The sequence below is a fragment of the Trachypithecus francoisi genome, unplaced genomic scaffold (genome assembly GCF_009764315.1).
Source record: "Trachypithecus francoisi isolate TF-2019V2 unplaced genomic scaffold, Tfra_2.0 Lachesis_group0, whole genome shotgun sequence".
Lineage (NCBI taxonomy): Eukaryota > Metazoa > Chordata > Mammalia > Primates > Cercopithecidae > Trachypithecus > Trachypithecus francoisi.
The window spans coordinates 155822493-155836317 of NW_022681453.1; the positions used below are offsets into that span (position 1 = coordinate 155822493).

At 40.1% G+C, this 13825-nt stretch overlaps 1 protein-coding gene across 8 annotated transcripts in view; it reads right to left on the bottom strand.

Annotated features, from left to right (window-relative positions):
• ARMC8 (armadillo repeat containing 8) overlaps positions 1-13825 on the bottom strand; it is a 117487-nt gene that overhangs the window by 10462 nt on the left and 93200 nt on the right. For 6 of the 8 annotated variants that reach the window (XM_033212534.1, XM_033212540.1, XM_033212535.1 and 3 more), the window contains 2 exons: positions 13516-13611; positions 3712-3807 (listed from right to left, as the gene is read on the bottom strand). In XM_033212534.1, coding sequence (XP_033068425.1) covers positions 3712-3807; positions 13516-13611 — 192 coding nt within the window. The remainder of the gene's footprint in view (positions 1-3711; positions 3808-13515; positions 13612-13825) is intronic. The other 2 variants (XM_033212541.1, XM_033212537.1) reach the window with 1 other exon arrangement.

Genomic DNA, 13825 nt, shown 5'->3' on the forward strand with positions numbered 1-13825 from the left:
AAATAACCTTTATAAATGACTGCCTTACTCGTCAATAAAAAAATTTCTAGTATGTTTAAATAATTTATGCACATCTGAGGGAGTATCAATGGCAAAATATGCTCAATGGTTTTTTCAAGGCTAAGACAGACTTATCTTCTCATGTAGGACTATATTTCAACTAAGCAGAGACAAAGAAATGGATGTGGCTTCCTCCAGTAGAATTCTATGGCTAGTGATTCTTTCTTCTTCTAACTGCCAACACTTTTTTTTTTTTTTTTTTTTTGAGACGGAGTCTCGCTCTATCGCCCAGGCTGGAGTGCAGTGGCCGGATCTCAGCTCACTGCAAGCTCCGCCTCCCGGGTTTATGCCATTCTCCTGCCTCAGCCTCCCGAGTAGCTGGGACTACAGGCGCCCGCCACCTCGCCCGGCTAGTTTTTTGTATTTTTTAGTAGAGACGGGGTTTCACGGTGTTAGCCAGGATGGTCTCGATCTCCTGACCTCGTGATCCACCCGTCTCGGCCTCCCAAAGTGCTGGGATTACAGGCTTGAGCCACCGTGCCCGGCCCTAACTGCCAACACTTTTAAGGAGATGTTCAGTTTGGGCTCCCTTAAGACAAAACAGAATAAAACTTATCTGCTCCCAGCCTCAGACAATCAATCAATATTTGTTGAATAAGTAAGCTTGTATATACTATAACAAATATGCATTTACTATGCATAAGTTTATTCATCATTCATTCAATATTTTTTGAGGACACAAATTACTATGAGGATAGAGAAAACTGGAGGGTGGGGGGCGGGAACTTAATTTAGGTGGAATGCACAAAACAGATCTCTTTGAAGGAGGCAATATTTAAATGGAGACTTAAAGAACAGGAAGGTGCCAGATGTGCAAAGAGCAAGGGGCTTGAAATTCTGAGGAGGAGAAAACGTTTCCGAAAAGGTCTGAGGTTAAGAAGGAGCTGTCTGTTCAGAGAAGTAGGTATAGCCAAATTGTGCGAACTTATAGGCTACAGTAAGGACTCTGGATTTCCTTCTGTGTTGAGAGGAAGCCCCTGAAAGATTTAAACAGTGGAGGGACAAGATCTGATTTACATTTTTAGAAGACCACTTGGGCTGAAGGGACTGGAGTGACAGTGAAGAAGTGTCAAGGAGGATACTGTTATTATAGTTAATCAGGCATAAAGTGCTGTGACTTGGACTGACTAGGGTGGGAGCAGTGGTGATGGAAAGGAGTAATCGGATTCAAGGTAAGTTTTGGAAGAAGGGCAGATAGGACTTGTTGATAAAATGAGTGAATGAGGGGACAGAGCTGGAGAAATCAAGATAGATTACAAGATGCTATCAGACAGCCACATGGAGATGCTGAAAGGGCAGGAGGATATATAAGTCCAGAGTTCGGAAGAGAGGTCTAGGCTGGGAAACACATTTGGAAATTAGAGCATATTGTCAGCACAGGGATGACAGTATAAGCTATGGGGGTGGATGAGATTCCCCTAAGGCAGTGGTTCTCAACTCTGTACGTAAGAACCACTCAGAGATCTTAAAAAAAAAAAATTCCTGATGCCCAGGCTATAACCCTAGACCTATTAAATAAGAATCTTGGGAGGGAGGAGACAAAGCAGTAATCTTTGAAAGCTCCCTACAAGGTCCTATTGTACAATGAAGGTTGTGATCTGCTGATCTCAGGAGAGCACGTGTAGGAGAGAAGAGAAGAGGGTTCAGAGATAAGTAGGGAGGTATGGTGTCATGCAAGCCAAGAGAAAAGGATATTTCCAGGAGGAGGAAAATAGTCAGCTGGGTTGAAGTCTGCTGTAAGTGGGGTAAGATGAAGAGAGAAGAGGATCCTTTGGATTTGGCATCATGGAAGTCATTGGTGACCCTAATTACAACAGTTTCAGTTGAATGATGGGGGTAGAGGTGAAATGGAGCAGGTTAAAGAATGACTTTAGAGGTAAGGAAGGAGGCAATATGTACAGAAAAGATGCTTTTAAGAGTTTGGCTTTGAAGACTGGGCACAGGTTCATGCCTGCAATCCCAGCACTTTGGGAGGCCAAGGCGGGTGGATCATTTGAGGTCAGGAGTTCCAGACCAGCCTGGCCAACATGGTGAAACCCCATCTCTACTAAAAATACAAAAATCAGCCAGGCAATATTGCCACGTCTATAATCCCAGCTACTCAGGAGGCTGACGCAGGAGAATCGCTTGAACCCAGGAGGCGGAAGTTGTGGTGAGCCGAGATCGCATCACTGCACTCCAGTCTGGGTGACAGAGTGAGACCCTGTCTCAAAATAAAAAGAAGTTTGGGTTTGTCTTTGAATAACAGAAATGGGTATGCCTCGATGGGTATGAGAAGTTAAGAAAAACCTTTTAAGTGTTTATGGATACAATGTGGATTGATATTGGAAAGATAAGGGAATCCCTGGTTGAAGTGGTAAGGTTTTCATTCAACAAATATTTACCAAGCATATGCTAAGGGCCAGACACCATGGTGGATATACAATTGTGCACAAAGCTGACATGCTCCCTGCCCTCATGGAACTTACACTGTGGTAGAGACACCCAGTAGGCACACAAACAAATACATATATCACTAAAACTGAGCTAAGTGCTCTGAAGGAAGGGAACAAAATGCAGTAATGAGTAATAATCTACAAGGGCAAGAGTCCAGTAAGAAAGTGTAAGTTCAGCTGAGATTTGAAGGGTGAAACAGAGAGAAGAGAAGTGTTCCAGCAGAGAAACCAGTATGTGTGAAGGTCCCAAGGAAGGAAAGAGCATGGCCTTTTTGAGAAACTGCAAGCGGCCAGTGTAGTGAACAAAGGAAGAGAGGAATAAGATAAGTTGGGGATATAAATGGGTTAGGTCATGTAGGACTTGACAGGCCATCATAAGGGCATACGAACTTTATTCAAGGTATAACAAGGAGCCATTGAAGGATTTTAGTTTCTCTTCTCTTAATAAAACAAAAAGCTGAGGTCATCACTAACTGTAATGGGGGAGGGAAGAGGTGAGGTCTAAAGAATGAGGGGCAGGTAAGAATCTATTCTCATGGAGAATGAGGTTGCCAGCTTCCTAGAGAATCACTGAAGGATACCAGGAGGAGCTGAGTGCCCATGTAGGGTTCTGTGCCTTTCTCTGCAGTTGTTAACTCTGACAAGGCAGGGATAGAGAAGACAGATTGGTGTGACAAGGAGAGGCTTCCTCCGTGATTAGAATTTTGTCAGGAGATGTTGACAGAATGAAAAGTGGAAGGCTGTTTGATACCCACATTTTGGCAATGGGCAGTCTCTGGTGATGATCAGATGCAGGGTATGGCCACGGCAGTAGGTAGCAGATTGTTTAGAAGCAAACAGGTAAAGAAACTATGGTGCCAGGGGGCTAGAGGGTTCATCCACCATGCGACTGAAGCCTTGAGAGGGACGACGAGGACTGGAGAGCACTGAGAGAAAGCCAAGAGCCAGGGTCTTCACTGAGTAAGAGGGAGGCAATCAGTAGATGACAAGGGCAGAGAGTGGAGTGGCAGGTAATAATATTACCAAGTGGTACAAGCTTCAAGGAGTTGGTGTTTTTTCTTTTTCTTCAGGATAGAAGAGAGTTCTTTGAATCTGAGGAGTCACAGAGTGGTCTATTATTTTCCTCTTTTTAAAATCTCTGCACAATTTATTTTGAGTTAACAACGCCAACAGTCCCTGCATTCTAATCCTATGGTGAAAGGGGACAAGGGCTCACCATGTAATACTTGATTTTCTGTAGGATATCATCATTGGTCATAATAAGATCTTTTGCTGTTGTCCCATCTGCTATGTTGGCTAAGATGCACAGTGTCTGGAAAAGAACAAAGGGCCAACAGTCAGGAAGGCTCTGAAGTCCCAGAGTCAAGCTGTTTGAAGAGCTTGGGCAATTTTTCACTTGAAGGTACATGGATTCTCACAGGTTCCACTCTCAATGCCCTGATTTCTCATCGGCTGACATCATTGCTAGCAACAGCAACCACACCCAAACAAAATCTCCTTTAGGCAAAAGAGAACCCCAACACTTCGGTGGTTTCTTTGTGGGCATTAAGCCATAGCTGGGTAAAGGCAGCTATTTTGTATAGGTCATACCATCAAATCAAAGAGAAAACGTAATTTATTATTTTTCTTGAAAATCTCATTTCTAAGACAAGCTCTTGTGACAAACCACAATGTTCCTTCAACAATGCAGTCTCTTTGGTGGAAGCTCTGTAGGTGTTGCAACTCCCCTCCTAGGGAGGCCTCCCTTTCCTAGGCCTCCACCTGCTGCTTGCTCCTAAGCTCATGACCTTCTGGGTGAAGGCCTAGACCCTGTCCACCAGCTATACCAGCCATGGGCTCTTAGGACCTTTTAACTTTTTTGAACCCTGTTAGGGAAGAGAAAAGGAAGAAAAATGTGTGAAGAAACTTAGTCCAGGCTGGCCTAATGTGAAGACTGGAGGAAGCCTGTGCCATCTGGCAGGACAGTACACCTTGAGGACAACCACTGCACTGGTGACTGCAGTCTTCTCAGAGGAAAAACTGTTCTTGTCAGCTGTTCCATTCTCGCAGCCAGACCAGCAGGAGGCAAAGATTAAGATAATGGTGAAAGGATTATGATAGGGATACCAACAGTACCAAGCTTAGCAATTCAACAAACCATTTACTGAGTACCTATTATGGGTATGCCCTCTGTAGGGCATCAGGATGAGGCAGGAAAAAAAAAAAAAAAACACACTCCCTGACTTGGAAGCTGTCACACAAACAATTATATTTCACTGTGATTGAAGTAAACACAGAGAATAGAGAAGAATGAAGAAAGAGCACTTGTTGGATACTGCAAGGGTTAGGGAAAACTTCCTGGAGGAAGTGATACAGTCCTGGAGCCCAGTCAGGAATAACTCAAAGGAATGAGGATGGGATACAGATTCACATAATTTTCTCCAATTTTAAACTTTTTCTTTGCAAGACAAGTTAATTCAGCTAACTGAGGAGACTGTTTGCTTGCAGTGGCCAAAGCCCCCAAATACCCTAAAGGGTACATGGTTTTATTTCTCCTAGATTAACACACTGCTGTAACTAGATTATTAGGGAGTGAGTCCTGAGGTGTGAAACCAGAAAAGGCTGCCTTTGAGACATAGTAGACATGAAACATAAATTGTCTAGTCCAATAGCTAAGCAAGCACTGGGAAACCTTTTATTCCAGGGCAGTTAGATCATGTTGAAGAGGACTTTAGGTGCCCATGAAGTGGGACAGACATGATCTGATCTGGAGAAGATGTCAGATTTCTGGTGATCTGGTATGTAAGCACTGGTACATGGTGAATCTGTCTTCAATTTCTTGGTAAGAACAATACCCTAAGGAAATTAATAATAATGAATCTGCACACTTTTTGGTTAGTCTCTTGTGGAAAAGATCTTATGAAGGGGCAGACATGAGCATGACAAGTGTAATTAACAGGAGTAATTAGTTTGGGGAAGAGTTGACAGTCAATGTTTTAGGAGTCCAAGTTCAAGATGACATCAGAACCAACTGAATTATAGTTGCTCTCCCCACATTCTAGCCCCACCTGAGCCTACAGGATAAGGTAATTAAATACAATGAGTGTTTTTTTTTTTTTTTTTGAGACAGAGTCTCACTGTGTCACCCAGGCTGGAGTGCAGTGGCACGATCATCTTGGCTTACTGCAACCTCTGCCTCCTGGGTTCAAGCAATTCTCCCTGCCTCAGTCTCCCAAGTAGCTGGGATTACAGGTCTGTGCCACATGCTCAGCTAATTTTTGTATTTTTAGTAGAGACAGGGTTTCACCATATTGGTCTGGCTGGTCTCGAACTCCTGACCCAATGATCTGCCCACCTTGGCCTCCCAAAGTGCTGGGATTACAGGCATGAGCCACCATGCCCAGCCTACAGGTATTCTTTCTCTCTCCCTCTCCATCACTTGTCTTGACATGCAATCCAAATGTGGCAACACCAGACTCACAACACCACACTCCTTCTAGTTCTGCTCAAATTCCTTAAAGTGATTATATAAAGCCTTAGCAAGATTTACAACTACCCCACCTTCCAAGAGCAAGCCAGCAAAATGATATTCATCAGTGGTAGTGATCCAATCCTCACCAACCAGCCTCTGCCAGGCTTTACTAAGACAAAATCAGAATGCAGAGGATGAGCCAATCAATGGGAACACAGGTATAACCTGGCTGAGAAGTAGGAGAGGGGCAGCACATGGAAGAATCATAGCTTATTACTCTCTTGTTCTCCATCTCCCCACCATTTCTCACCAAGAAGACTCAGTCCTATGAGTTGGCCAGAGCAGCTTAAGAGGAAATAATGGAAATGATCCTAACAATGAATAAGAATTTCAATAAGGCTTCATAACCAAGGTATTCATGGGGTGAGGAGAAATGGTAAACACCTTTAGACTCACCTAGAAAACAGCTATCCCCTCTTACCCACTAAAACAGAATATAAAGGGGAATTACAGGGAAGATCCCTCAGAATAGACCAGGTCAGCAGGACAGGTAACTCCCCTTTTTGTAGTGTTAGAATACACCCATGCATTCCCAGGCTTCATTGAAAAGCATGAAAGAGTGAGGTACAGTTCTGTTTTGAAGCTCACAAAACTGCTCTGTAAATATTCCTATGGAGACAAGAAATCAAATCTTAAAAAAATCAATTAGGCCAGGCATGATGGCTCACACCTATAACCCAGCACTTTGGGAGGCCAAGGCTGGTGGATCATGAGGTCAAGGGATCGAGACCATCCTGGCCAATATGGTGAAACCTCATCTCTAATAAAAGCACAAAAATTTGCTGGGTATGGTGGCGCATGCCTGTAGTCCCAGCTACTCGGCAGGCTGAGGCAGGAGAATCTATCGAACCCGGGAGGCAAAAGTTGCAGTGAGCCAATATCGTGTCACTGCACTCTAGCCTGGCAGCAGAGTGAGACTCTGTATCAGAAAAAAAAAAAAAAAAAAAAAGAAATCAATTATTGGGCCAACTCAATTGAGTATGTGAGCTAAGGAACGGATAAAAGCTACACACACCCCCCCCATTAATGTATGCATATTAGTATATATACTAATATGAACAACTGGAAATCAATGAAATAGAGCACAGACTGGTAAATTACGGTCTGGGCCAAATCCAACCTGCTGTCTCTTTTGGTAATTTTTATTGGAAGACAGCCATATCTACTTGCTTATGTATTGTCTATAGCTGCTTCTAGGCTATAAGAGCATAGAGGAGTAGTTGCTAGAGACCAGAGCCTGCAAAAATTAAAAAAAAAAAAAAAAATTCATCATATATATCAGAGTTAAAAAAAAAAACACAAAAAAAACTATTTCAACAGATATAAAAAAAGTAATTGATTGAAAAAAAAATCTATGGCTTATGTTTGGGGTTTAAAAATAAAAAAGTAAAAATAATCCAATATATATACCTTGCCTTTTACAGAAACAGTTGGCTAAACTCTGAAATAGAGAACAGGCTGGCTGCAGTGGCTCATGCCTGTAATCCCAGCACTTTGGGAGGCCAAGGCAGGTGGATCCCTTGAGGTCAGGGGTTTGAGGTCAGCCTGGTCAGCATGGTGAAACCCCATCTCTATTAAAAACACAAAAAGTTGGCCAGGCGTGGTGGCTCATGCCTGTAAGCCCAGCACTTTGGGAGGCAGAGGCAGGCAGATCACTAGGTTCGGAGTTCGAGACCAGTCTGGACAACATGGTGAAACCCCATCTCTACTAAAAATACAAAAATTAGCCGGGCATGGTGGCAGGCACCTGTAATCCCAGCTACTCAGGAGGGTGGGGCAGGAGAATTGCTTGAACCTGGGAGGGGGAGGTTGCAGTGAGCCGAGATCGTGCCATTGCACTCCAGCCTGGGTGACAGAGACTCCATCTCAAAAAAAAAAAAAAAAGATAACCCGGCGTGGTGGTGGATACCTGTAATTCCAGCTACTCGGGAGACTGAGGCACAAGAATAGCCTGAACCCAGGAGGTGGAGGCTGCAGTGAGCCGAGATCACACCACTGCACTCCAGCCTGGGCAGGAGAGTGAGACGCTGTCTCAAAAAAAATAATAATAATATTAATAGGTGGGAAAATCAATGAAACCAAAAACTGATTCTTTGGCAATGAAACAAAAAACTGATTCTCTGCTAAACCTCTGGTCAGACTGAACAGCAAAAAAGGAATTACCAGCCAGGCACAGTGGCTCACATCCATAATCCCAGCACTTTGGGAGGCTAAGGTGGGCAGATCACCTGAGGTCAGGAGTTTGAGCCCAGCCTGGCCAACGTGGTGAAACCCCGTATCTACTAAAAATACAAAAATTAGCTGGGCGTGGTGACGCGTGCCTGTAATTCCAGCTATTTGGAAGGCAGGAGCAAGAGAAACGCTTGAACCCGGGAGGCAAAGGTTGCAGTGAGCCGAGATCGCACCACTGCACTCCAGCCTGGGAGACAGAGCGAGACTCTGTCTCCAAGAAAAAAAAAAAAAAAGGAATTACCAATATAAAGAACAAGAGAGTTCCGGAATATTGCAAAGGATACTACAGACTTGAAAAAGGAATAAGAAATTATGAACTGTTTTGTTAATAAATTTGAAAACTTGGATGAAATGAGCGAATTCCTTGAAAGCTCACGTAAGACACAGATAACCTGAATAGTCCTATTTCTATTAAAAAATTTGAATTTGTAGTTAAACACCTTTCCACAAAACGGTCATCATATTCAGACTCCAACTGGTAGCATTCCACCAAAATTGAAGAAAAAAATAATTCTTCACAAATTATTGCAGAAAACTGAAGAGGGAACACCTCCACCTCATTCCCCAAGGCCAGCATTATCCCAATACCAAAACCAGAAAAAGACATTATAAAAAAACTATTCATCAACACCCCTCATGAATATAAATGTGAAACACTCCTTACCAAATTTCCGTAAACTGAATTTAACAATATATCTAAAGGATAATACATAATGACTAAATTAGGTTTACCTCAAATATATTAGTTTAACATTTGAAGCCAAATCAAATGAATTCACCATATAAATCAGAGTTAAAAAAAAAAAAAAAAGAACTATTTCAACAGATACAAAAAAAGTAATTGATTGAAAAAAAAATCTATGGCTCATGTTTGGGGTTTAAAAATAAAAAAAGTAAAAATAATCCAGTATCTATTTATGATAAAAACTCAACAAACTAGAAGAGAATTTCTTTTCCTTTCTTTAGTAAAGGCAATCTATGAAAAACTTACACCTCACATATTCAATAGTGAAAGACTGAGTACTTTCCTCTAACATTGGGAACAAAACAAGTATGTTCATCCTCATCTCATTACACTGGAGAAGTTCTAGCTAGACAATGAAACAAGGAAAACAAAATAGCATATATGTTGGAAAGTAAGAAATAAAGCTATTTTTATTTACAGATGTGATCATTTGTTGAAAATTTTAAGTAATCCACACAAAATAACTTAAAGCGACTTTGGCAAGAATGCAGGATACAAGACTGACACACAAAAACTGTATTAGCGTATACTAACAACGAACAACTGGAAATCAAAATTTTAAAAATAACATTTACAAAAACATCAAACTATGAAATACTTAGGAATAAATCCGACCAAGAGTGCAAGACCTATACATCAAAAACTACAAAACATTGCTAAGAAGAATTAAAGAAGACCTAAATAATTGGGAAGATATAACATTCATGAATTGGAAGACTCAATATTGTTAAGATGTCACTTCTTCCCAAATTGATTTATAAATACAACACGATTAAAATCCCAAGTGGCATTTCATTTGTAGAAATGAGAACAGAATTATGAAGTACAGTAAAATTCACTGTTTTGGCAGTAATTTTATTTACCAAATGTATAGAATCTTTTTTTTTTTTTTTGAGATGGGAGTCTTGCTGTGTCACCCAGGCTGGAGTGCAGTGATGTGATCTCGGCTTACTGCAACCTCTGCTTCCTAGGCTCAAGCAATTCTCCTGCCTCAGCCTCCCGAACAGCTGGGACTACAGGCGCATGACCACACCCGGCTAATTATTGTATTTTTAGTAAAGACAGGGCTTCAACATGTTGCTAGGCTGGTCCTGAACTCCTGACCTCAAGTGATCCACCCACCTCAGCCTCCCAAAGTGCTGGGATTACGGTATGAGCCACCATACCCGGTCTACCAAATGTATAGACTCTTAAAACCACCAGTATAATCAGCATTTACAGAGCAGTTCTATCACCACCTCCCTCCCTAAATTGTCCTATGCTATCCCTTTAGAGTCAAATACTGCCCCCAACCGTTAAGCCTTGAATACCTTTGATTTTTTTCTCTGTCTCTACTGTTTTCTCTTTTACAGATGGTCATATAGATGGGATCATATAGTACCTTGCCTTTTGTATTGTATCTGGCCTCTTTCACATAGCATAATGCATTTAAGATTCATCCATGCTGTTACATATAGCAACAGTTTGTCCCTCTTTATTGTGACTGTGATATTCTGCTATGTGAATGCACCATAGTTTGTTGAGGGATGTTAACTTCTAATTTTTGGTGATACAAATAAATTGTTACGAACAGTTTTTTGTGTGTGAACTTAGGTTTTCATTTTATGTGAATAAATGGCTAGGAATGGGATTGCTGGGTCATATGGTAAGTATATGTTCAACTTTTTAAGAAACTGTCAAACCATTTCCAAAATGACTATTATTTTACATTCCCACTAGATGATCTGTATCCTTGCTGGCAACTGTACTTAGTTTTTAAAACATTTTAGCTATTCTAAAAGATGCATAGTGATATTTTATTGTGCAGTGTCTGTTCATATTGTTTGCTCAGTTTTATATTTGGTTGTTTGTTTTCTTGTTTTGAGAATTTTTCAAATATTCTGGACACAAGTCATTTGTCAGATATCTGATCCACAGATAGTCCTTCCAGTGGATGGCTTGTCATTTCAGTCTCTTAACAGTGCATTTCATGACACAGAAGATTTACAGTTTGATGAAGACCAATTTACCTTTTCTTTTCTGGATGATGTTTTAAATTTCATAGCTAAGAACTCTTCGCCTAATCTCTCAAAGATTTTCTCCTGCATTTTTTTCTGTAAGTTTTATAGTTTTACCTTTTATGTTATGTCTGTCAGTAAATTTTTATCCGAAGGGTCTAGTATAGTTCAAAGTTAATTTTTTTTTTTTTTTTTTTTGGCATTTGTACAGCATCTTTTCTTGAAAAGACCATTCTTTCTCCACCAAGTTGCCTTTGTACCTTTGTCAATAATCTGCCGGCCATATATGTGTGGGTCTCTTTCTGGACACTCTAATCTGTTCCATCGATCGACATGCGCTATCTTTTTTTTGCTAAGAGCATACTGTCTTCATTACTACTGTACTTTTATAGTTAAGTCTTGAAATAAGGTATTGTGAATCCTCCAATTGTTCCTGTTTTTTCTTCCAAACTGTTTGGGCTTTTTAGTTCCTTTGCCTTTTCATAAAGTTTTAAAATCTGTATGTAAAGGCACATATTTTAGATATTTATATCTATAGTAATATTTATGAACAATCATGCCGGGATTGTGATGGAGACTGTGTTGAATCTATAAATCAACTTGGGGAGAACTGACATTTTAGCATGGTATATCTCTCCATTTATTTGGGTCTTGAATTTCTTTCATTATCAGTGTTTTTATAGTTTTCAGTATACAGATCCTTGTGAGATTTATACATAGAATTTCATTTTTTTTCTAAGCTACTACAAATGGTACTGTTTGATATCCCAATATCCAATTGTTCACTGCTGGTAAATAAAAATACAACTGACTTTTCTATCTTGTGACCTTGCTTAACTCATTTATTAATTCTAGGTTTTTTGGTGAGTTCATGGCATTTTCTATATAGGCATTCATACTGTCCTTTCCAATCTGTATATCTTTTATTTCTTTTTCTTGCCTTCTTGTGCTTGGTAGGAATTCCAGCACAGTGTTGAACAGGAGTGGTACAAATGGACATACTCATCTTGTTTCCAATTTAAGGGCAGTGATACATATGTTTTACTATCTTGTCTGTGGTGACAGTTTCATAGGTGGATGCACATGTCAAAACTGATCACACTGTATACTTTAAATATGTGCAGCTTACTGTATGTCAATTGTACGTCAGTCAAAAAAATAATTTATCAGATGCTTTTGAGAAGCATTAAACTTCCAGCTAGTCAGCTGACTGTTTAGCCTTTCATACTCGCCTACTTCCAGATCATTTCCAAAATCTGTATGACAGAGTTCCTTTGTGTCCTGCAAAAACAATATTGTTGGTCTTTCATTTTGCCCTAATTCAAATCTTGCCTCACCTTTCTGTCTTGCTTTGCTTTTCAAGTCACTGAAATTCTATCCAGGTAAGTTGTCTTTATATACAAAATTCATTCCTACCCTCTCAAAGTACAATGGTTTATTTTGAACGATGTATTTTCTTCATTGTTATATTTCAGTAATGGATGTCACTTCAGCTAATTTTAGTGATGCTTATGAGATTATACTTTCACTGTGTTAAATTTTTTCATCAAAACACAGTTTTTAAAAAAATTTTAAGAGATATCATGTAAAACATCTGTCTTAAAACCACTTTATCAAATCTACCATCTTTTTGCTCACAAATTCAATTGCAGCTCCTAAGACCTACAACTCTTACTTCCTGGACTGTTCTTCCAAGGCTGGCTGAATTACTTTAACTCAAGAATACAGAAAATGAGAAGCACAGCCCCTGAAGTTAGACTCTCTGGGTCCAACTCTCTACTGATGACCTTGGGCAAGTTTCTTTCAGATAGACATACATGTATGTCTACAGCTTAATGAATTTTGAAAGGCAACACAACTATGTAGCCAACACCTATGTCAAAAAACTGAAGATTACCAGTACCTCTGGTCCTGTGTTAAAATCTTAAGTTTGCAGGTGACCTTTGTTTTTAGAGCAAAATAAAATATATACATTAAAACTCCCATAGTAAATCCCAGAAAATAAAGCAAAATAATTCCCAACTGTCCTGATAAATGCACAGCTTCGTACTTTAATGCCTACCCTTAACTTGCCCTCCTGAAACTTAACAGAAGTAGGGTTATGGGATGAGGAATAAGATGCCTAAGAGAAAAGAAATGAAAACTATCTCCAGGATAAGGAATTATTTTATCAGTGAGTTGCAGGAATTCTGAGTTCAGAGCATGGTGGCAGAAAGGGCTAGAAATAGTGATCCTGGAAAAAGGATTCATTCCAGGATGATGAAAGGTGGCTGCTCCTGTAGAAACAGGGACAGTGTGCACAGTGCCTGACACAGAGGGCAAAACTGTAGACGCTGGTCATGTTTTCCTCTATTTCAGGAAGAAGTAGTGTTAAAGAGAGTTTAAGGGATAGTGGAAGATATTTCTTCCTATTTCTAGAGCATCTCCCGTCTCAGCACTCTATCTTCTGCAGATTTGAATATTTCAGGAGACTCCTAAGAAATTCCTTTGTGCTCACATTCAGAAAATATTCCCCAAGAAAAAGGAACAACGTACCTGCTCTTTGACCTCAATGTTATGTTCCCCTTCTAGAATAAGAGTGACAGCTTGCATAATTTGCTTTCCATGAGTACTCATTATTTTATCTATATGCTGTAAAACAATGGGAAATCCATAATTATCAAAGAAACAAAGACCATAGGATGAATAGAAGGCTTCTAAAAGTTAAAACCAGTATGATTCACAACTGCTTCATGCAGAACACTATAGCATATAGAACTACATGCCAAAGAACAGTGTTTATTATATTTTGAAGCTGCAGTTTGCCTTCAAATATGTCATACAAACACACACGTATATACACATT